This window comes from Callithrix jacchus, chromosome 14 (genome assembly GCF_049354715.1).
Source record: "Callithrix jacchus isolate 240 chromosome 14, calJac240_pri, whole genome shotgun sequence".
Taxonomy (NCBI): domain Eukaryota; kingdom Metazoa; phylum Chordata; class Mammalia; order Primates; family Cebidae; genus Callithrix; species Callithrix jacchus.
Genome location: NC_133515.1, coordinates 72,561,301 through 72,583,551, shown reverse-complemented (window position 1 = coordinate 72,583,551; position 22,251 = coordinate 72,561,301). Strand labels below are relative to the sequence as shown.

The following is a 22,251-nucleotide window of genomic DNA, read 5'->3' as shown; positions in this document are numbered from 1 at the left end:
ACAGTTGCTTCACTAAAGAACAGTTTCACCAACAATACTCTATTGTTTTCCTTCAATAATGCTTTTTAAACTTTTTAAAGATTGTAAACTATTTTAATCTTTCTAAAAATATATTCAAATAATATAGTGAGCACCCATATACTGACCACCCAGATTTATCAGATCTTCACGGTTTGCTTTGATTCAGGGTTTTTTGTTTTTTTGCTTTAAGAAATAACACATTATAGTTGAAGCTTACCATTAATCCTATTTAATCAGAATTTTACATACAAGATTTTAATGTTCCGCCAAGGCCTCCTGATTCCTTCCCTACTATAGTTAATTGAGAAAGCACAGCCAGGGGATAAATATTTTGATATCTGAAATTTCCTTTTCAAAGTTCTTATTTTTAAAAAATTAAGTGCAACTTGGTATATTCATATAAAATTGAAAGCTTTTTCATTTAGTGCTTAAAATAATTTTTCCTGAGGATATAAGTGAGTTGGGATTTTTTTTTTTTTTTTTGGGAGAAAAGGAGGAAGGGAGGAAGGGAGGGAAGGAGGAAGGGAGGGAGGAAAGAAGGGAGGAAGGAAGGAAGGGAGGGAGGAGGGAGGGAGGGAGGGAGGGAGGGAGGGAGGGAGGGAGGGAAGGAAATCAAGCAATAAGAGAGACATTGCCGACCTGGATCTAGAGGTTTACAAGTTGATTTTTTTTTTTTTCTTTTTTTTGAGAGAAGGAAAGAAAAAAAAATGAGTAAAGGAGAGGAAGAAAGAGGAAGAGAAAGAGGGAGGGTGAATGGAAATATTGCTTTATTCTGAAAAAAAAATGGGTATTAATAATGGCCAATCAGTGTTTCATTTAAACCTATGAGTAGGTGTGATGTGGTATTGACAAGAATGTATATTTTGTGTATTTGAAGTGGAGAGCTCTATAAATATTTATTAAGTTTACTTGTTCCGGATCTGAGTTCAAGTCCTTGATATCCTTATTAATTTTCTGTCTCATTGAGTCTAAGTCTCTATGTATCTGGGTGTTAGGATCGTTAGCTCTTATTGTTGCATTGATCCTTTTACCACTATATCTTTGTTGCTTTAAAATCTATTTTATCCGATACGAGAATTGCAACTCCTGCTTTTTTTTTTTTTTTTTTAAATTTTTATTTATTTATTTTTGCTCTCCATTTGGTTGGTAAATCTTTCTCCATCCCTTTGTTTTGAGTCTTTGTGTATCCTTGCATGTGAAACAGGTCTGGATGTAACATGCCGTTGGGTTTTGGCTGTGTCTTTTGATTGGGGAATTTAGTCGATTTAAATTTAGGGTTACTGCCATTTGATGTTAACTGGCTGTTTTATCCATTCGTTGATGTAAATTCTTCTTTCTGTTGGTGCTCTTTACTTTTTGGTACATTTTTAGAAAGGCTAATACTGGTTGTTTCTTTCTGTGTGTAATGCTTCTTTCAGAAGCTCTTGTAAAGCAGGCCTGTTGGTAATAAAATCTCTGAGTACTTGCTTGTTCATAAAAGATTTTATTTTTCCTTCAGTTATGAAGCTTAGTTTGGCTGGATATGAAATTCTGGGCTGAACGTTCTGTTCTTTGAAGATGTTGAATATTTGCCCCCACTCTCTTCTGGCTTGTAGAGTTTCTGCTGAGAGATCTGCTGTAAGTCTGATAGGCTTGCCCTTGTGGGTAACCTGACCTTTCTCTCTGGCTGCCCTTAGTATTTTCTCCTTCGTTTCAACCCTGGTGAATCTAACGATTATGTGCCTTGGGGTTGCTCTTCTTGAGGAATATCTTTGTGGTGTTCTCTGTATTACCTGGGGTTGAATATTGACCTGCTTTGCTAGTTTAGGAAAATTTTCCTGAATAATATCCTGAAGGGTATTTTCCAGCTTGGATTCATTCTCTCCGTCGCATTCAGGTACACCTATCAAACGTAAATTTGGTCTTTTCACATAGTCCAACATTTCTTGGAGACTTTGCTCATTCCTTTTTATCCTTTTTTCTCTAATCTTGTCTTCTTGTTTTATTTCATTAAGTTGGACTTTGACCTCAGATATCCTTTCTTCTGCTTGAACAATTCGAGTGTTTAAACCTGTGCATACTTCTCGGAGTTCCTGTATTGTATTCTTCAGTTCCATTAATTCACTTATATTCCTCTCTAAGTTGTCTATTCTCAATAGGATTTCATCAAACCTTTTTTCAAAGTTCTTAGTTTCTTTACGTTGGGCTACAACATGTTCTTTTAACTCACAGCAGTTTCTTATTATCCATTCCCTGAAGCCTGATTCTGTTATTGGGATGTGCTAGTCCTCCATCAAGCCTTGTTCCATTGTTGATGTGGAACTGTGATCCTCTTTAGAGGGAGAGGCGTTCTGATTTTGAGTATTCTCAGCCTTTTTACGCTGGTTTCTTCCCATCATTGTAAATTTATCCTCCTGTCGTCTTTGAAATTACCAACTTTCAGATTAGGTCTCTTGAGTGGACGTCCAAGTTGTTAGTTCCCAGGGCCAGAACAGCGGCGTTAAGACTGATGGTGGTGCTTTTCTGCCCAGGATTCTCCTGTCTGGCTTCCTTCATGTGTCTGTAATAGGCGACTCTGCCTTCCCTGGACTCCAAACCTCGGTCAGAAGGGGAGCCAGTCCTGTTTACTCTGCGCCGAGAGCTGCTGCACCGAGGCGCCGTCACAGCCGCTGCACCGGCCTCAGGAGTCGTGTTGGGGACCTGTGTGGGTCCTCCAAACCTCGGTCAGAAGGGGAGCCAGCCCTGTTTACTCTGCTCCGAGAGCTGCCGCACCGAGGTGCCGGCCACAAGAGTTGCGCTGGCGACCCGTGTGACTCCTCCACTGGGGATCTTCTGCTCCATGAGCAACCAGAATTTGTCTGAAAGTGTGGCGTCCTCTAGTTCTCTGCGCTTTCACTGAGAGCTGTGATCCTGAGATGTTAGCGATCGGCCATCTTGGATCGTTCTCCGTGATTTTTTTTCGAGATGGATTTTTGATCTTGTTGCCCAGGCTGGAGAGCAATGGTGGGATCTCAGCTGACTATGACTTCCAGGTTCAAGCGATTCTCCTGCTTCAGTCTCCTGAGTAGCTGGGATTATAGGCATGTGCAACGACACTCAGCTAATTTTGTATTTTTAGTAGAGATGGGGTTTCACCATGTTGGCCAGGCTGGTCTCGAACTCGCAACCTCAGGTGATCAGCCCACCTCAGCCTGGGATTACAGGTGTGAGCTACCACGCCTGGCCAGTGAGTTGGAATTTTTTAAATAAAACCATATTTTGCCTACAGAAAAGTTTTAAGCAGTATAGTGAGTCTTTTAGCAGTTTTATGTGTCTCATATTGAAATAGATTTCTTTTCCATCTTATCCCAAAGAAAGCCTTTTTCAAGCAGTAAAAATTATCTAAAATGCTTACGCAGACTCTTATATCAGGTATTTTCAAGCAATTTAATGATAATCAGAGTTGTAAACAAAACAGCAAGAGAAATCTGATTAAAGGAGGTTTAGATTCAAAAAGGAGGGTAACTGTAAGTTGGCTTACTACTGTAATTAGCATAAGAGTTGATTAACAGGTGCACAAGACATGGTTATGTCTCTGATCTAAGCTCCTTAAGAGGTTAGGTTCATAGCTTTTACACTGTGCACCCCTCACCCCCACACCACCATGTAATTAAAAATTCAGGAAATTTTATCAGTCAATAGAACTCTGCCTATAGAAGAAAAAAATTAAGGTAGCATTTTATAATAGTACTTGGTCAGATTTTTCAGACCCAAGTTTTATGCTAGTTAGTAAAACTGCTAATGTTTAGCAAGTACTGGAACTAGGAATCTTTTTAATCTGTGAAATAGAGTTACATTATATCCTTCTAAATTCTCTTTTAATATTTTTTATTTGTCTATTTACATTTTATGATTTATTTTCACAGCTTGATCATTGAAAGGGTGCAAAATCCAAACATCCTTACAGATTTTGTTGTTTGAATTTTAAAATATTGGTTTATAACTACAAAATAACTGGATCATTAACTGGGACTTGAAATCTTTTGTTTGGATAAAGAACCTTAAGAAAAGATTTTAGCCTTCCAAAAATTATCTTTGTCACTTTATACTATAAAATTATAGTTAATATTTCTAGCATTTTGGTTGTCCTCTTCTTTAACTCTGGTTTGGGGAAGTTGAGCCTGGTAGTATTGGAGAAAAGACTCAAATTAAATAAATAGTCTTTAATTTTCTGTTTGCAGAAATTGGGTAGCATCACATTCTCCTACCTTTCAGTTAAATATAAAACTCAAATTCCAGTTTGCGGGGGGAGGCGTCTATTTAGTTCTAGAAATTGTAAAATGCAGATTTTAAAAAATGGATTCCTAAAATAGAAACCTCTTTTGGGAGAAAGATGATTTTAGGTTGTAAGCAATCTAGACGTTCAGAAGACTTTCTACAGATAGTACCCATTACACAAATAATTACAATCATAGTCCAAATCCCTGAAGTTCTGCTGTTGCCTTTAAAGGCATTTTTTTCTTTTTAAAAAATCTCTTAAGTCCAGAAATAAAGCAAGCTAAAAAAAAAAAAACACTGGAGGAACTGATCTTGGAATGGAGTATTCCCAGTACCATCTCCCTTCTCCACTCTGCCTACATTTTTCCTTTTCGTATATTACAATTAGTGAATGATTATAAGTTTTTATAAGGATCTTATAAATGTATATGTATAAATTACTTTAAAAACCTATTATTTATAAGTGAGTATGAACCATTTCGGAAATATGGCTTTGGTCAGAACGCCTGAGATAACTGTTCCAAAAAAGAATGGGCGTTTTAGTTAGGGAATATGATGACCATTTTGCAATTTGGGACACCTTGGAGTATCAGATGGCCTAAGGGAGATGCAAAAGTAGAAGAGGAAAACCTGAGGAAATTGAAGGGGAGGCATTAGGAGGAATGAGGGAAGGACATCGAAGGAAAAGTATGACATCAAGTATTTCAAATTTTTGCATAACAATCACTCTTCCAGTATAGTAGAGCAGAGTCATCTTCCTCCTCTACTGTACTCCGTGATTTCCAGCTCTTGGGATTCAGAGCTCAAAATAGTGCTATTTGGATTAAATGGAAGCTGTATTGTCATCTTGTAGTTGGACTAGCCTGAGGCCCTTACCAGTATCTGAAAAGCACTGTCAAATGGAAATACAATGTAATGTATATGTACTTAAATTTTTTTAGTCACATTTTTAAAAGTAAAAAGGCACAAGTGATATTAAGTTTTAATAATATATTTAACTCAGTGTAGCCAAAATACTGTCATTTTGATTTGTGATCAGTATAAAAAATTATTAGTGAATTTTTTTTATACCAAGTCTTCAAAATCTGGTGTGTATTTTATACTTCCAGCATATCTCAATTTAGACTAGCCATATGGTAAGTGTTCAGTAATCAGCGTCTGTCATTTTAGACAGAGCAGGTCTAGATCATAGTGTTAAAGTGAAAATCTTTCTAAAGTTCTGAGTAATAGAATTTGGGAACAAAGCCTAAAAATTTAACCTCTCTGGGCCTTGGTTTTCCCTTCTGTAAAAGGAGGTTAGACTAGGAGAGCTGTAAGATTTCATCCAGTCCCAACATTATATGTGTCTGGGGAAATGAACAACAGCCTTTATCAATGATATCTTAGAGAATTTCTTTAATAATTAAATGACTCCGTCACTGATTAGATTGACTTAAGAATATTTATTTCGTTTGAACATAACCTATTAAGTGCTAAAGCTGAGGTTCCAACCAAGGTGTGTATCACAAAGCTTATGTTCTCTTCACTCCCTCTCGGTCCCAGAAATTTTCGCCACACCAAGGTTAGAGATAAAATGTTGAGGTTGGTTATATTTAAGTTACTATCAGCTTCATTATTGAATACCCCATACTGTGTTTACTATCATGAGGCAGGTAGTTTTCCTCACTTTCTTTTTTGAGACCACCAGACTTTGTGTTTACTGATCTCGTAGTCTGCTTTGATCAGTCTCATCACCCATCCCTTACGCTTGAGTTTCCTGGTAGTTTATAGTGAAGACAGGCAGAAAGTAGCTTTGGGATAATACATACGGACTATAAGCTTTATGATTGTAAGATCAAGAAGCCTGAGAATCTCAAGAAAAAGTTTGCAGCGAGAATTTGACATTGGGGAGAAAAGAGGCTCTTCTTCATCTATATATTTTACCTAATACACAAGGTAATGAGGGTCTTCCTAAAAGAGGTTGAAAACTGGTATTGTATGCAGGCCAAAGGTATGTTTTTATATGGTGTTTTCCCCTTTTTTTTGGTAGAGTAGTAAACATTTTTAAATTGAGAGATTTCGCAATACATTATAGATTTCCTATTCTCTTGAAAAATAAGACTAGTAACACTGGGCCCACAGTCTTCATGAAGGGGACTTGCTGCTCCCTCCCTGAGAATCAGAGTATGGGGTATTCCAGTGTCCCCACCCCCAGTCATTGTGTACTCTCCCACTTCTCTCATTTCTATTTCCTGCAAATTAATTTGTGTTGTTTTAAAGTGCATAATAGAATCAGAAGAATTCTGATTTATTTGCTTAAACTTACTGTTCTGTGGACAGTCACTTTAAAGCTTATGAAAAGATACTATAGTGTACTAAATCATAAGCAATTGCTAAACAATGTTTAGAGTGGTCATAAATCCCTTTCAAAGGAAAAAAGATAAATATTTGTCAAGAACCTCACATTATGCTTTACAGTGTGGTATTTAATCACTTATAATTCCAAACAGTAAGTAGTATTACCACTTTATGTATTGAGAAAATGAAGCCAGTCTTGCAGCTAAAAAAGTGTGAAGCTGAGATTCAGGTTATAGTCTTTTCCAAAGTTCATGGCCTTTTCGCTATAATGTATTGCCAGAAATTGTTTGAAGTACTTAGGTTATATACTTGATCTCTAATGTGACCAATTTACAGGTAGTGAAAGCATTGCCATCCTAGTATGCATTGCCATTTTTATATCACATTAGAAAAGTTGGCCAGGTGTAGTGGCTTATGCCTGTAATCCCAGCACTTTGGGAGGCTGAGGTGGGCTGGTCACCTGAGGTCAGGAGTTCAAGACCAGCCTGACCAACATGGAGAAACGCTGTCTCTACTAAAAATACAAAATTGTGGTGAGCTGAGATCGCGCCATTGCACTCCAGCCTGGACAACAAGAGTGAAACTCTGTCTCAAAAAAAAAAAAGAAGAAAAAGAAAAGTTAGAAGCACTAAATCTACTTGGTTTCTTATGCTGCTTGACAATTGATAACTAATACGGTGTTCTGAGCTTGCCTATTCAAAAAGGAGAGCATTTTCTTTCTTCCTAGGTACTACCACAAACCTTTCCCCCTTTGCTGTGCCTACATTCCTTTCTTAGTGGTGATAGAAGCATCTATTAAATGCTTTTTCATTCAGAAAGCATTCATGATGTACACCTCTGACCAAAGATCCTGGAATAAATTCCAAAGGATGAAATATCTGCCTTCAAAAAGTTTGTAATCCTAAAAACTAGAGGGAAAATTATATACCAAGTTGACACTTATCAGAGTAGATTATACAAATAAGGACAAGGAAATACAGCTCAGGATGACTGCAGAAATAGGGGATATTTACAGCTGGTAATCATTTTGTTATCAAATTTCAGCTATGCTAAAAATCATCAGGAAGGAGAGCCCACTCTTAGATTCAGCACTAATGAAAACATACATCTTGTGGTGTTAAAACCGTAGTGTGGGAGGCCTTAGTCTGTTCTTAGCTCGAACTCTGAGGCCAACCACACTGTGAGTAATAATAATAAAAATAACTTGAACTTCTCACCCATAACAAGAGCAACCCTTTTTTTTTTTCTTTTTCTTTTTTTTTGAGGCAGGGTCTTGCTCTGTCACTCAGGCTGGAAAGGCTGGAGTGTAGTGGCATGATCTCAGCTCACTGCAACCTCTGTCTACCCGAGTAGCTGGGATTATAGGCATGTACTACCACACCTGGCTAACTTTTGTATATTTACTACAGACAGGTTTTCACCATGTTGGCCAGACTTGTCTCAATCTCCTGACCTTGTGATCTGCCCAGCTTGGCCTCCCAAGGATTACAGGCATGAGCCACCATGCCCGTCCCAAGAACAGACTTTTAATCTGACTGAAGAAATACTTGCAGACATTCAAGAAGTAATTTATCTTTCCTTTCTCTTCATGGTTTGCGTTATATAAACTACTGCATTGTTACATGCTCTTCTCCTTAGGTAGTTTAAGTCTTTATTGGACATCCTAAGGTTGTATCAGCCTCTGGTTGATGATCACATTTTCAGTCTGGTTCTGATGCTATTTTCCTATCATGCCAGACAAGTTCCCAAGTGCTACACATTTCCTATGTATTTATATTAAGTCTTTGTCTCTCCTTTAGGTCCTTTTGTAACCATTTCACAGTCACCATCAATATTTATTAAACCTCTCTATATGTAGTCACTGAAATGCTAGAGGCAGGAATAAGTGGGGTTTTTTTGTGTTTTGTTTGTTTTCAAAGGACTAAGTAACAATTGTGGCCAGGCACCGTGGCTCACAGTAATCTCAGCATTTTGGGAGGCCAAGGGGAGCAGATCACTTGAGGTTAGGAGTTTTAGTCCAACCTGGCCAATATGGTGAAACCCCGTGTCTACTAAAAATATACAAATGATCCAGGTGTGGCGGTACACGCCTGTAATCCCAGCCACTCAGGAGGCTGAGTAGAGAGATTCGCTTGAACTTGGAAGGCAGAGGTTGCAGTGAGCTGAGCTTGGGAGACTGCACTCCAGCTTGGGTGGCAAAGCGAGACTCCATCTCAAAAAAAAAAAAAAATTCCATCTGTTAAGCAAAGTACTTCCTTTTGTAAAAGATGTATAATATTGATTTGATTCTAGACTTGTGTTTCTCTTTTCTTTTCTTTTCTTTTTTTTTGGAGACCTAGTTTCGCTCTTGTTACCCAGGCTGGAGTGCAATGGCGCGATCTCGGCTCACCGCAACCTCCGCCTCCTGAGTTCAGGTAGTTCTCCTGCCTCAGCCTCCTGAGTAGCTGGGATTACAGGCACCATGCCCAGCTAATTTTTTGTATTTTTAGTAGAGATGGGGTTTCACCATATTGACCAGGATGGTCTGGATCTCTTGACCTCGTGATCCACCCGCCTCGGCCTCCCAAAATGCTGGGATTACAGGCTTGAGCCACCGTGCCCAGCCCTTACATGTGAAATCTTGAGGTCATGTTTTTGTTTTTTATTATTGCAAGAACACTTAATACAAGATACCCTCTTAAAAAATTTTTAGGTGTGTAACACATTGTTGACTATAGGCACAATATTGTACAGCATATCTCTTTTTATTAATCTTGCTTGACGGAAACTTAGTCTGTTAATTAGTAACTCCTCATTTCCCCCTCCTCCAGCCCCTGATAACCACCATTCTACTCTGATTCCATAAATTTGACAATTTTAGACATATTGTATAAATGGAATCATGCAGTACATTGTCTTCTTTGATTGGCTTATATCACTTAGCATAATGTCCTGAAGGTTCATCTATATATAGAATTATATATAATTACTATTATTATAATTACATATAGTTATATAATTATAATTACTATATATAGAATTATATATAGTAATAGAGAATTACATAATTATATAATATATATAATTCTATTTTATAATATACTATAATTCTATTCATATATATGAAAGTGTGTATATATTATATATGTGTGTATATATAATACACACACACACACACACACACACACACACACATATTTTCATTATTGAGTTGAGTTTAGGTTGTTTCCACATCTTGGCTGTTGTGAATAGTGCTGCTGTGAACCTGAATACTGACATCTCTTCAAGATCCTGATTTCAATTCTGGAAAATACCCTGTAGTAAGATTGCAGCATCATATGGTACTTGGATTTTTAACTTTCTGAGGAACCTTCATCCTGTTTTCCATGGCGACTATACAATTTTGCATTCCTACCACTGGTGTATAAGGGTTCTAATTTCTCTACATCCTCATCAACACTTGTTATCTTTTTAATATCCATCCTGGCAGGTATAAGGTAATATCTCATTGTGATTGTGATTTGCACTTCTCTGATGATTAGTAATATTGAACAGTTTTTAATATACCTGTTGACTTGCAAATATTTTCTCCCGTTCTGTAGGTGGCCGTTTTATTGTTGATTATTTCCTCGGCATAAGAAAAACTTACACCATTTAACATCAGTAGTTTCATCCATTAGTGTGGTAGACATGGTTGTTGTCTATCCAGATAATCTTTACTCTTCAAGTGTTAGGTAGAAAAACTGCTGTCACAAAATTTTGTTTTGTGTTTTTCTACTCAGCCTTCCTGACCTTCTTGTAGAAATGTGTCAACTTAGATAAATTATATTTTAATTATGAAAAAATTATTCTCTGTTAAGGAACTGGACATTGCTTTCTTTCCCCTACAATGTGTTGGACTAGGACTTTATAGTATCACTTTGTTTTCTATGTGCTGTGTAATGTAGTTGGCCCTCTGTATCCTTGGATTCTCCATCCACAGATTCAGCCAACCAGGTATTGAAAATATTTGGGGAAACAGTTTTCTACTGTACTAAATATATACAGACTTTTGTAATTATTTTCTAGACAATATAGTATAACAACTATTTACATAACATTCACATCATATTATGAGTAATCTAGAGATGACTGAAAATATACAGGTTATTTGCAAATACTGTGCCATTTTGTATCAGGAAATTGAGCATCCTTGGATTTTGGTATCTGAGGAAGGTGTTCCTGAAATCAGGATATCAGGACAACTGTATAACAAAAACAATTGTATATAATGAGACCAAACCTTTGAAGTAATCATTTTTGTCTTGTTTTTATTGTATCACATTAGTAATCCACTTTTGTATGACTATACAGAAAATACATATGACTTAACTTTTGTCTTGTGTTTCAACAGAGGGAGAATATATTAAAATGTTTATGCGAGGTCGACCAATTACCATGTTCATTCCTTCTGATGTTGACAACTATGATGACATTAGAACAGAACTGCCTCCTGAGAAGCTCAAACTGGAGTGGGTGTATCCTTTTCTACCATAACAGCAAATTCATCTGCTTTGTCTCTAGTTTGACAAATTAGTTTACCTAATCTAACTTTCTTTCCTTATAAAAGGGGTTAATAACCCATACCTCACAGGGGCTGTTGTAGGAATTCAATAAGAAAACATCAGTTAAGCATTTTGTAACCTCAAATTAACAAGGCTGATTCTAATTCCAGAATTAACTTTTCAGCCAGACTTTTTATAATGATTGTTAAAGGAGAGCTTTTCTAATTTCACCTAGAAATTTTCTCCTGTCTTAGAACCTCCAAGAAACTCAGTGAAACAAAAAGAGCTAGTAGTTTGAACTTCGTCCGCCTTCATTCTCCTGCACTTTCTCCAACGTTCCTTGAATTATTCCTTCCTTAGGCAGATAACAGCTCAGAAATACTCACCAATCCTTTAATTCTGTACAAGATATTTTTAACAAACATTCTGTCTACCAAACTGTTCATGGCTATTCCTTATTCATCAATTAGGTCTGGCATAAATATCCCTTTCCCGGATAGGCCTTCTTTTGCTCCCTCCCTTCTCTCTCTCTTTCCTCTCTCCGTTTAAATTAGGTCCTCCATTTATGCTTTTTCCTAGCAGCCTGTTATTTTTCTTTCCAGGAATTGTAATTTTATATTTATATTTGTTTTCTTTGCTAGAGGATAAGCTCCAGAGACATAGGCCCTACATTTTTTTGTTGTTGTTTAGAACTGAATGTTCATCATTGTTCCTGATACACATTAGGATCTCGATATGTATTTGTCTGGTAAATAAGGAAACTAAGTCTTCTACATACTGAAAGACTCAGGTTGAACTAAGGATAATGGCAGGATGTGAGTTTTCCTTATTTTCGAGATAGGTGGCCCAGGCTGGAGTCCAGTGGCACTATCATTGCTCACTGCAGCCTTGGCCTCCTGGGCTGAAGTGATTCTCCTACCTCAGCCTCCCGAGTAGCTGGGACTACAGGCACGGGCCAGCATGCCTGGCTAATTTTTAAAATTTTCTGTCTAGATGGGGTCTCACTATTGCCCACACTAGTCTTGAACTCCTGGGCTGAAGTGATCCTCCCACCTTGGCCTCCTGAAGGGCTAGAATTATAGGTGTGAGCCACTCTGCCCATCCAGGACATGAGTTTTCTAGTTCTAGTTCAGTCCTCTTCATTGTAACTTCCTAATTTCTTAAATATCCATGAAAAATTTAACACCTTGAAAATTGTATTTATTTAAAACCTTGACTTTTCTTTTAAGATATGGTTATCGAGGAAAGGACTGTAGAGCTAATGTTTACCTTCTTCCGACCGGGGAAATAGTTTATTTCATTGCATCAGTAGTAGTACTATTTAACTATGAGGAGAGAACTCAACGACACTACCTGGGTCATACAGACTGTGTGAAATGGTTGGTATCATTTAACATTGGTTCATTTCATTCTTTCAGGCCCTCGTTTTGTATTTTAAATTTGACTTTTATTGAAAATGATTTCTTGTGGAAAGCTCAGAACGTAAAGACATTATGGGTAATCTATAGAATATATTTTAAAAAGAAAAAAGAACTTACAGGCCTCCAAAGTCATGGTGTGGTATCAGCAGCAACAAAACAGATCCTCCATAAGTCATGATTGGAACCTCTTCTGCTTTCTCAGATTCTCAGATGGCTTACAGTCTTTCTCTTCTCTGGGCTGTAGTATGAAATATATATGGGACAGACTGGACATTCTGGGTTTCTGTAAGTTGTTGTTTACTTGATATTTATTGAGGATTTGTCCTATATAGATAAATTTTAGACTTCAAGCTTTATTCTTGGGAAGAAAGAAATCATGGCTGAATAAGGATCATAAGTATGCCATAGGGTGTCAGACTACAGATGTGAGAACTTTTAAATGCTTAGGCATACTATTAAAGTATTTTAATACTTTTTAGTTAAATGCAATGGTTTATTTAACTTTATTAATATTTTTCAACTTTTTAATGTATAACCCTTTCCCCTTATAGATCCAAGGACTGAGACTGGATGTTTTCCAACATTTAAAAGCTTTTCTTTATGTCTGTACTATACTGGCACCTATATCTTTAGAAAAAAATTAATATATGACTATTAGAATACCATATAGATATTGAACTTTTGGAGATGATTAAAATACTGCCTTTACACTCACAGAACAATGTATTTACAAAATTATTTACTGCAGTATTGTTTGTGATAAAAAAGATTAGAAACAGCCTAAATATTTTTCAGTTGGGGACTGCTAGTGAGATTGTAATGTACCTATAGGTCACTGTGTGTGTCGCTGTAAAGAATGAGGAAGCACTTTATGTATTAATATGTAAATATCCCTCTGATGTGTTCTTAAGTACAAATATTTAAGAGCAAGAGAATGTTCACAGTGTTCATTTTAATAAAAAAGAGGTGAAAAGTAACTCTTTATCCTGGCTTTCACATAAGAATTTCCTAGAATTCTTAAGAAACTATAGTGATAACCAGATAGGGGATGCAGGAGGTGGGCATGGGGTGATGTGATGTTGGTGAGATCTTAGCAGATGGGGCAGGTGGGAAAGAGACTTTTCTCAGTATGTCTTTTATAGCTTTTGATATTTGAACCATGCAAATGTACTGGCCTGATTCAGAAATTTTAGAGAATTTATTTACAAAGAGAGATCTGAATATGGCAAAATGTTAATATATTAGATTTTTAGTTACCTTTGATGTAGTTGACCTTCATACAAGATGTATTCTATTTAAATAAGAAGTGGAATTAGAGGAACACATTGGTATAATCTAGCCTTCTTAGTAATCTGAGAAATTAAGGTACTTTTTATACCAATTAAATTATTGAAGCATTTTAAAAGATACTCTGAATATGGAGAAGTAGTAATAAAACTTTTAGAACATTTTATTTTTATGACAATTTAAATTGATACTGTACTTTAGGGAAATAATGGGCAATACATACCAAGAAACAAAAAATTTTATATTTACGATGTTGAAAGAGTATAGATATGGACATAAAGATGTCTTTTTAAACATTTTACTAGTTCATATACATACTGTGAGTAATTTAGGCACATATGCTATGCCACTTCCCATTTCTATTTAAAAATTCCTTGCCCCAATTTGACTCACAATAATTTAACATTAAGAACTAATTAAAAGGCTGAAGCCACTATGTATTAAGACGCTCACTGCTGTTTTCTTTTGTTGAAAAGTAGAAACGGCCTAAAAGATGAAGTAGCTCTCAAGTCAGCACGTATGAGGATTACGTAGCAAAAGGAAAAAGTGCTTATACTTTAATAGATTAAAATTACACAGCATCTCACTGCGTAATTTTAATCTATTAAAGCATAAGCATTGCATCTTCACTATAATAAAGTCATGTGATTTGTATACCTATGTGCATAGACTAGAAAGGAACTTGAACCGATGAAAACAGTTTGTTAGCATGCCACAGTTGTAAATGAATATTTACTTTGAATTTAGTGCTCCATTAATCTGTGCAGCTTAACAAAGAAAAAGTACAACTGAAAATTCAGAAATCTTCAGATATTTGATGTTTGTTTGATTTGCTAAAGAAAACAGATAAAAGTGTGTTTTTTAATGATTAAAAACTGCTTATTTGAAAAATGTCAATACAAAGATATTCTGTTTCACGTTTCCTGTATTTAAAATTATTAATACTGCTTTTTAGCCTTGCTATACATCCTGACAAAATTAGGATTGCAACTGGACAGATAGCTGGCGTGGATAAAGATGGAAGGGTGAGTGGCATAGTGTTATGCATTCTGTACCTAGGGACATTGCTCTTAGAGTGGAATCTATTGTAATTTTAACCACAGCTCATGTTTTATTATTCTAAAATTTAAGTACTGAGGAGTTTCTAGTATAAGCATAGAAAAAAAATTAGGATGTAAGAACACTTCAAAAGACAAAAGAGAGTCATACTAAGAAAAATGTTTTTCTAAAATATAAATGTTCTATTCTAAAATAAGGAAACTTTTTAAAGTGTAAAAATGGGAAGACTGATATACGCATTACATTTTTCTTTATATAAAATAACTTACCAGTGTCTGCCAGAAGGTACTGCAGTTTCCCCTAGTTGATGGGCCTATTGATGTTGATTCTTAGTTAGTTAGTTAGTTAGTTAGTTAGTTAGTTAGTTAGTTAGTTAGTTTAGTTAGTTAGAGGGGTGGAATCTCACTTTGTTGCCCAGGCTGGACTCTAGCTCCTGGGCTCAAGTGATCCTCCAGCCTCAGCCTCTTGAGTGAGTAGCTGGACTACAGGTGTGTGCCACCATGCCTGGCTAACTCATGATTTTATATATGACTAGAACTGATATCACTTAGTTTCAGTTATTATTTGCTATCATGCAGATGGTTTGTTATAACAAATACCTTATTTCTAAGATCAACAGTGAATATAATGGTGACTGAATAATGTATGTATGACTATACTCACAACATTCTCAGGCTTCAATTTCTTTAAAAACAAGGAGTGAAAGGTTTCTACTGGATAACTTCCAAGATCCCTTCCAGTTTCAAATGCTGTTTAAGGGCTACTTAGCAATTTATTGGACATTGATAAAAAGTCTTATTTTCCCAGGAATGAAGATTAGTAACACTAAAAGCAAAGTATGCAGAGCAAATTTGTCTGAATGACAACTCCACCTTTTAATAGCAATATAACTTTGGTCAAGTTATTTAAATCTCTGTATTCCAATTTCCTCATCTGTTAAACAATAATTATAATAGTGCACCTATAGCTTATAGGATTAAATGAATTATGTGTCATACATCAAATAGAATGTGTGACATAGTAAATGCACAGGTTATTCGCTGCTACTGTTTTCTTATTTTTACAGCGTAAGAAAATACCAACTGAGGATTCATTTGGGGGCGTGTCTAAATCTAGTAATTTTTTATTAGAAGCTGATCCATTCCTATTACTTTTTAAAATGGCATTTAGTTTTGTCTGCTGTTGGTATTTATTTGCATCCACCTCTCTGTCCAGTTAGCCCTGCTGTATTGTGTTTTTGCAGCCTCTACAACCCCACGTCAGAGTGTGGGATTCTGTTACTCTATCCACACTGCAGATTATTGGACTTGGCACTTTTGAGCGTGGAGTAGGATGCCTGGATTTTTCAAAAGCAGTAAGTAACAATTTTTAGAGAAGTAAGCAAGCTGAACAAAGCAGAAAAGAAGTTAAGCTCAGTTTTGTGTTTACATGTCCATAAAGTGATAATCCTGAATTGAAAAATGAGATGAGATGCTAAGTATTGCTAACATTAACTGTTGCTAAGTGGCTAGCATTTCAGCCGAAGTGCTAAAGTCCTTTTGTTGAGTTAGGATCCAAGATATTTTACTTAATCATTCTTATAATTGTGCTGCCTTGAGGTAGAGCTCCCATGTAGTAGCAGAAAGTGGTTAGAGGAATATATACAAAGCATACAATTTCTTTTTTTTGGTGGGGGAGGAAGGGAGGAAGGCAGGAAGGGAGGGAAGGAGGAAGGAAGGGGTGAAGGAAGGAAGGAAAAGAGGATGGGGGGAGGGAGGGAGGGAAGGGAAGGGAAGGAAGGAATTCAAGCAATGAGAGAGACATTGTCGACCTGGATCTAGAGGTTTACAAGTTGATTTCTTCCCTTTTTTTTTGAGAGAAGGAAAGAAAAAAAAATGAGTAAAGGAGAGGAAGAAAGAGGAAGAGAAAGAGAAAGGGTGAACGGAAGTATTGCTTTATTCTGGAAAAAAAAAAAAAGGGTATTAATAATGGCCAATCAATGTTTCATTTAAACCTATGAGTAGGTGTGATGTGGTATTGACAAGAATGTATATTTTGTGTATTTGAAGTGGAGAGTTCTATAAATATTTATTAAGTTTACTTGTTCCGGATCTGAGTTCAAGTCCTTGATATCCTTATTAATTTTCTGTCTCATTGAGTCTAAGTCTCTATGTATCTGGGTGTTAGGATCGTTAGCTCTTATTGTTGCATTGATCCTTTTACCACTATATCTTTGTTGCTTTAAAATCTATTTTATCCGATACGAGAATTGCAACTCCTGCTTTTTTTTTTTTTTTTTAATTTTTATTTATTTATTTTTGCTCTCCATTTGGTTGGTAAATCTTTCTCCATCCCTTTGTTTTGAGTCTTTGTGTATCCTTGCATGTGAAACAGGTCTGGATGTAACATGCCGTTGGGTTTTGGCTGTGTCTTTTGATTGGGGAATTTAGTCGATTTAAATTTAGGGTTACTGCCATTTGATGTTAACTGGCTGTTTTATCCATTCGTTGATGTAAATTCTTCTTTCTGTTGGTGCTCTTTACTTTTTGGTACATTTTTAGAAAGGCTAATACTGGTTGTTTCTTTCTGTGTGTAATGCTTCTTTCAGAAGCTCTTGTAAAGCAGGCCTGTTGGTAATAAAATCTCTGAGTACTTGCTTGTTCATAAAAGATTTTATTTTTCCTTCAGTTATGAAGCTTAGTTTGGCTGGATATGAAATTCTGGGCTGAACGTTCTGTTCTTTGAAGATGTTGAATATTTGCCCCCACTCTCTTCTGGCTTGTAGAGTTTCTGCTGAGAGATCTGCTGTAAGTCTGATAGGCTTGCCCTTGTGGGTAACCTGACCTTTCTCTCTGGCTGCCCTTAGTATTTTCTCCTTCGTTTCAACCCTGGTGAATCTAACGATTATGTGCCTTGGGGTTGCTCTTCTTGAGGAATATCTTTGTGGTGTTCTCTGTATTACCTGGGGTTGAATATTGACCTGCTTTGCTAGTTTAGGAAAATTTTCCTGAATAATATCCTGAAGGGTATTTTCCAGCTTGGATTCATTCTCTCCGTCGCATTCAGGTACACCTATCAAACGTAAATTTGGTCTTTTCACATAGTCCAACATTTCTTGGAGACTTTGCTCATTCCTTTTTATCCTTTTTTCTCTAATCTTGTCTTCTTGTTTTATTTCATTAAGTTGGACTTTGACCTCAGATATCCTTTCTTCTGCTTGAACAATTCGAGTGTTTAAACCTGTGCATACTTCTCGGAGTTCCTGTATTGTATTCTTCAGTTCCATTAATTCACTTATATTCCTCTCTAAGTTGTCTATTCTCAATAGGATTTCATCAAACCTTTTTTCAAAGTTCTTAGTTTCTTTACGTTGGGCTACAACATGTTCTTTTAACTCACAGCAGTTTCTTATTATCCATTCCCTGAAGCCTGATTCTGTTATTGGGATGTGCTAGTCCTCCATCAAGCCTTGTTCCATTGTTGATGTGGAACTGTGATCCTCTTTAGAGGGAGAGGCGTTCTGATTTTGAGTATTCTCAGCCTTTTTACGCTGGTTTCTTCCCATCATTGTAAATTTATCCTCCTGTCGTCTTTGAAATTACCAACTTTCAGATTAGGTCTCTTGAGTGGACGTCCAAGTTGTTAGTTCCCAGGGCCAGAACAGCGGCGTTAAGATTGATGGTGCTTTTCTGCCCAGGATTCTCCTGTCTGGCTTCCTTCATGTGTCTGTAATAGGCGACTCTGCCTTCCCGGGGCTCCAAACCTCGGTCAGAAGGGGAGCCAGTCCTGTTTACTCTGCGCCGAGAGCTGCTGCACCGAGGTGCCGGCGAAACCGCTGCGGCCACAAGTGTCGCGCTGGCGACCCGTGTGACTCCTCCACTGGGGAACTTCTGCTCCGTGAGCAACCAGAATTTGTCTGAAAGTGTGGTGTCCTCTAGTTCTCTGCGCTTTCACTGAGAGCTGCGATCCCGAGATGTTAGCCATCGGCCATCTTGGATCGTTCCCCCCATAGCATACAATTTCAAATAAGCAATAGAATATATTTTTGCCTCAGCTTGAATTGTAGAAAAGCACTATTTTATTTTAAAAATTCATAGGAAACTTGGCAAATTCTTTACAAATATTGGCTTTTTTTGATGTCACATTGGAACAGTGGAAACAATCAGACCTTTGTATTGCCTAAAGTCATGAATTATCTTGGTTTTGAGTTAATGACAACATGGGTTTAAAATTTTCCCTAGCAGTCTTATTGAAGTATGGAGGCTTTCTTCCGAGGGGAAAATAAGATCTTACTCATTCAAACATTCTGAATTTTTCTTGAATGATATGCAATTATGATTGTAAAGTATACAGGCAACCTTCTATATTTTAGGAGATAAACTTTTTAAATTTAAAAGATAAATACCCCTTTAGATTTTACAGGACCTCGGTTCTGTATTTATATTATCTGTTCAGTTTTTAACCATTGGCAACCATATTCTGGATTATGGGAGTTTTGTGGTACATGGAGGAAAGGACACTTTTAGAGCAGAAAGATAAATTTTAGTGAATTTAGGAACTTTGCTAGCTTGAAGACACTGAATGTGAAGGGTCCAACAAGTTAGGAATTGGGAGAAAGAGATTTAGAAAAGGAGATAAAAGGACATAAATAAAAAAGTTTTGCTGCTTTTTTTTCTCTCATTAATCTCTATAGTAGGAACTGTCGTCAGGTTGTTGATAACCATTGTTACAGTGTTAAGACCATCTTGAATTGTCTCATAACTCTATCTTTTCTAATTTAGATAACAGGCTAAGAGAAAGATAAAGAGAAGAGAGTAAGCTCTGCCCTTTCTCAGTGCCTCTCACTCTTCACTACAATGTTTCTGTGTTTCATAACATTGTAAAGCATATTTCACAAATGTTACTATTTTAAAAAATCATTTAATGTCATCTGTAGTTACTTTTCTTAAACTAGGAGACTTAAAATGCATGAATGAAAATGGTTTCAGAAAAATACATTAAAAGGAATTTTATTATAATTATACTTATGTTGTTTATTCGTGTTAATGTAAGTCACTTACCTCACAGAAAACTGAAATCAGCAAACTTTAAAATAGCCATGAATATTAGCTTATTCTGTCAAACTGTCAAAATTTAGTGAGGAACAAAGTTATGAAATTATGTACATTTCTTCTTGTCTACCTCAAGGAAAAATACCTTATACAGGCAGCAAGAAGGACGCATAAGATGCAGAAGGGACTAGGATAGTCTTAAAATGAGTCGCTATCTCTGAATAATAGGAGTGATGAATGGCAAGTGAAAATCAACCTGGAGGGATGATGGGATTCAAATAGTATATTTTTAAAGATAATCTTTATATTTTTGAGGAAAATACAATTTAATAGTATATTCATTATGTTTCAAAGAGCAATGAGCTTAAAGGATTTTGGTTTATCTTACTGTTAGCAGTTTTAATAATATGGTATTTCTTAGGAAGTCAGCCCTGTCAGTGAATTTTAAAATGCCTTTAATTGACATTTCTTTAGGATTCAGGTGTTCATTTATGTGTTATTGATGACTCCAATGAGCATATGCTTACTGTATGGGACTGGCAGAAAAAAGCAAAAGGAGCAGAAATAAAGGTAAATTTTTTAAAAACTTAACCGAGTATTATCTTTTAGAGTATGTTATTTGTCTTGCAGGTACTTGGAACTACATTGGGATTGAAACTATATATTCTTAAGTTGTGAGAGAATATCTGCTGGCCAAATTCAGCAGATTTACTGATTTGTCATAATTGTTAAGGTATTAACAATATAGTTATACAAGATAAAATAGTCAAGCAACTTGAAGCAACTTCAGTATCTCTCAAATGGCATTATAGTACTGAAATGCCAGAGTAAATGGATGTCTGATCTCAAAATTAAGACTGAACACTCTCCTTGGTTTTCTTATTTAATAAAACATATAATTTCATTCCATCTTTAAAGCTTTAGAAATCTAGAGAAAAATTCAACAGTAGGAATATGGCTGATGTATCTGAAGGGCTTATGATAAGATTTTTGTCTTAATTGTGTTTGTAGGGTTATTTTAGAAAATTCTACAGCATTTATAATTGCTATAATTGCATTATAACTCTTTCCAGTACAAGGGTTGATCTCTGTGTGGATCAAGCTGTAAGTTCCAAGAAAAGAATGTAAAATGCATTGAAGCTGTGTTTATATGAGCCAGAAATGGACTTCTCCCTCTGACAGACTTTTAAAAAAAGATTCATAGTGACAGAATGGCTTTAAAAAGTCTGTGTAATATTTGCCATACTCTTAAATAAAATCACATTTCTCTCCTACTCCTCTCTTTACAGTTTTGTTTTGAGTAAGCTTCAAGCTTTTAGCTTGTTGGGCAAAAAGATTATAGATGTTTAACTTAACATTTTGAAAGAAGTACATTTGATTGTACTTTAAAGGAATATAAGCTGTCAAAAAACCCTGAAACTTTAAAAAACATGAATGAAGTACAGATTATCAGTTATTCGGAGTAATTTAACATTGAGACATAGGGAAGCTGCATCAAAATGAAATATATGAATTTTGATTCTTTATGCTAAGGTTTACCAGATGAAGTCTTGTGGTTTTCCTCCTGCTGGCCATTTCTCTATCTCCTTTCCAGGACCTTAAATGTTGGTGTTCTTCAGAATTTTATTCCAGATCCTCCACTGATATTATGTGCTGCTCCCACGGCCTCATTTTCAATCTGCTGAGTCCCATATCAGTTATCTCCAGCCCATATCTCAACAGGTTTAACTCATATTTCTAGTTGCCTCTTGGGCATCTTTATTTGAATGTCCTCTACCACAAATGAAAATCAACATGTTCAAATCTGTGCGTAATCATCTTTCCTAGCCCTCAACCACCAGTTTCACCCCTCGGTGATTGATACCATGTTTCACCTAACTACCTAAGCTAGAAACTTGGACATCATTCATGGCTCCTTTTACCTCCCATCTCATATCCAGGTAGTCAGGAAGTTCTCTAAAAGTGTGCCCCAAATGTCTGCATTTTAACTCTTTCTAATACAAGCAACTGCAAAACAACTGAAGTTAACTTAATCTGGCCAGTGGGTGGTCACTCACGCCTGTAATGCCATCACTTTGGGAGACCAAAGTGGGTAGATCATTTGAGATCAGGAGTTCAAGTCCAGCCTGGCCAACATGGTGAAACCCCGTCTTAACTAAAAATACAGGGGAAAAAAAAAAAAGCCAGGTATGGTGGTGGGTGCTTGTAACCCCAGCTACTCTGGAGGTGGAGATAGGAGAATTGCTTGAACCCTGGAGGTAGAGGTTGCAGTGAGCCAAGATGGCGCCATTGCACTCCAACCTGGGTGACAGAGCAAGACTCTATCTCAAAAAATAA

The 22,251-nt window shown here is 36.4% G+C and overlaps 1 protein-coding gene across 8 annotated transcripts in view; it reads left to right on the top strand.

Moving 5' to 3' along the window:
• The window catches only part of EML4 (EMAP like 4), a 161,632-nt gene that overhangs the window by 99,699 nt on the left and 39,682 nt on the right, over positions 1 to 22,251 (top strand). For all 8 annotated transcript variants that reach the window (XM_035272697.3, XM_035272696.3, XM_002757820.7 and 5 more), the window contains 5 exons: positions 10,967 to 11,090; positions 12,347 to 12,496; positions 14,781 to 14,850; positions 16,128 to 16,238; positions 20,389 to 20,484. In XM_035272697.3, coding sequence (XP_035128588.1) covers positions 10,967 to 11,090; positions 12,347 to 12,496; positions 14,781 to 14,850; positions 16,128 to 16,238; positions 20,389 to 20,484 — 551 coding nt within the window. The remainder of the gene's footprint in view (positions 1 to 10,966; positions 11,091 to 12,346; positions 12,497 to 14,780; positions 14,851 to 16,127; positions 16,239 to 20,388; positions 20,485 to 22,251) is intronic.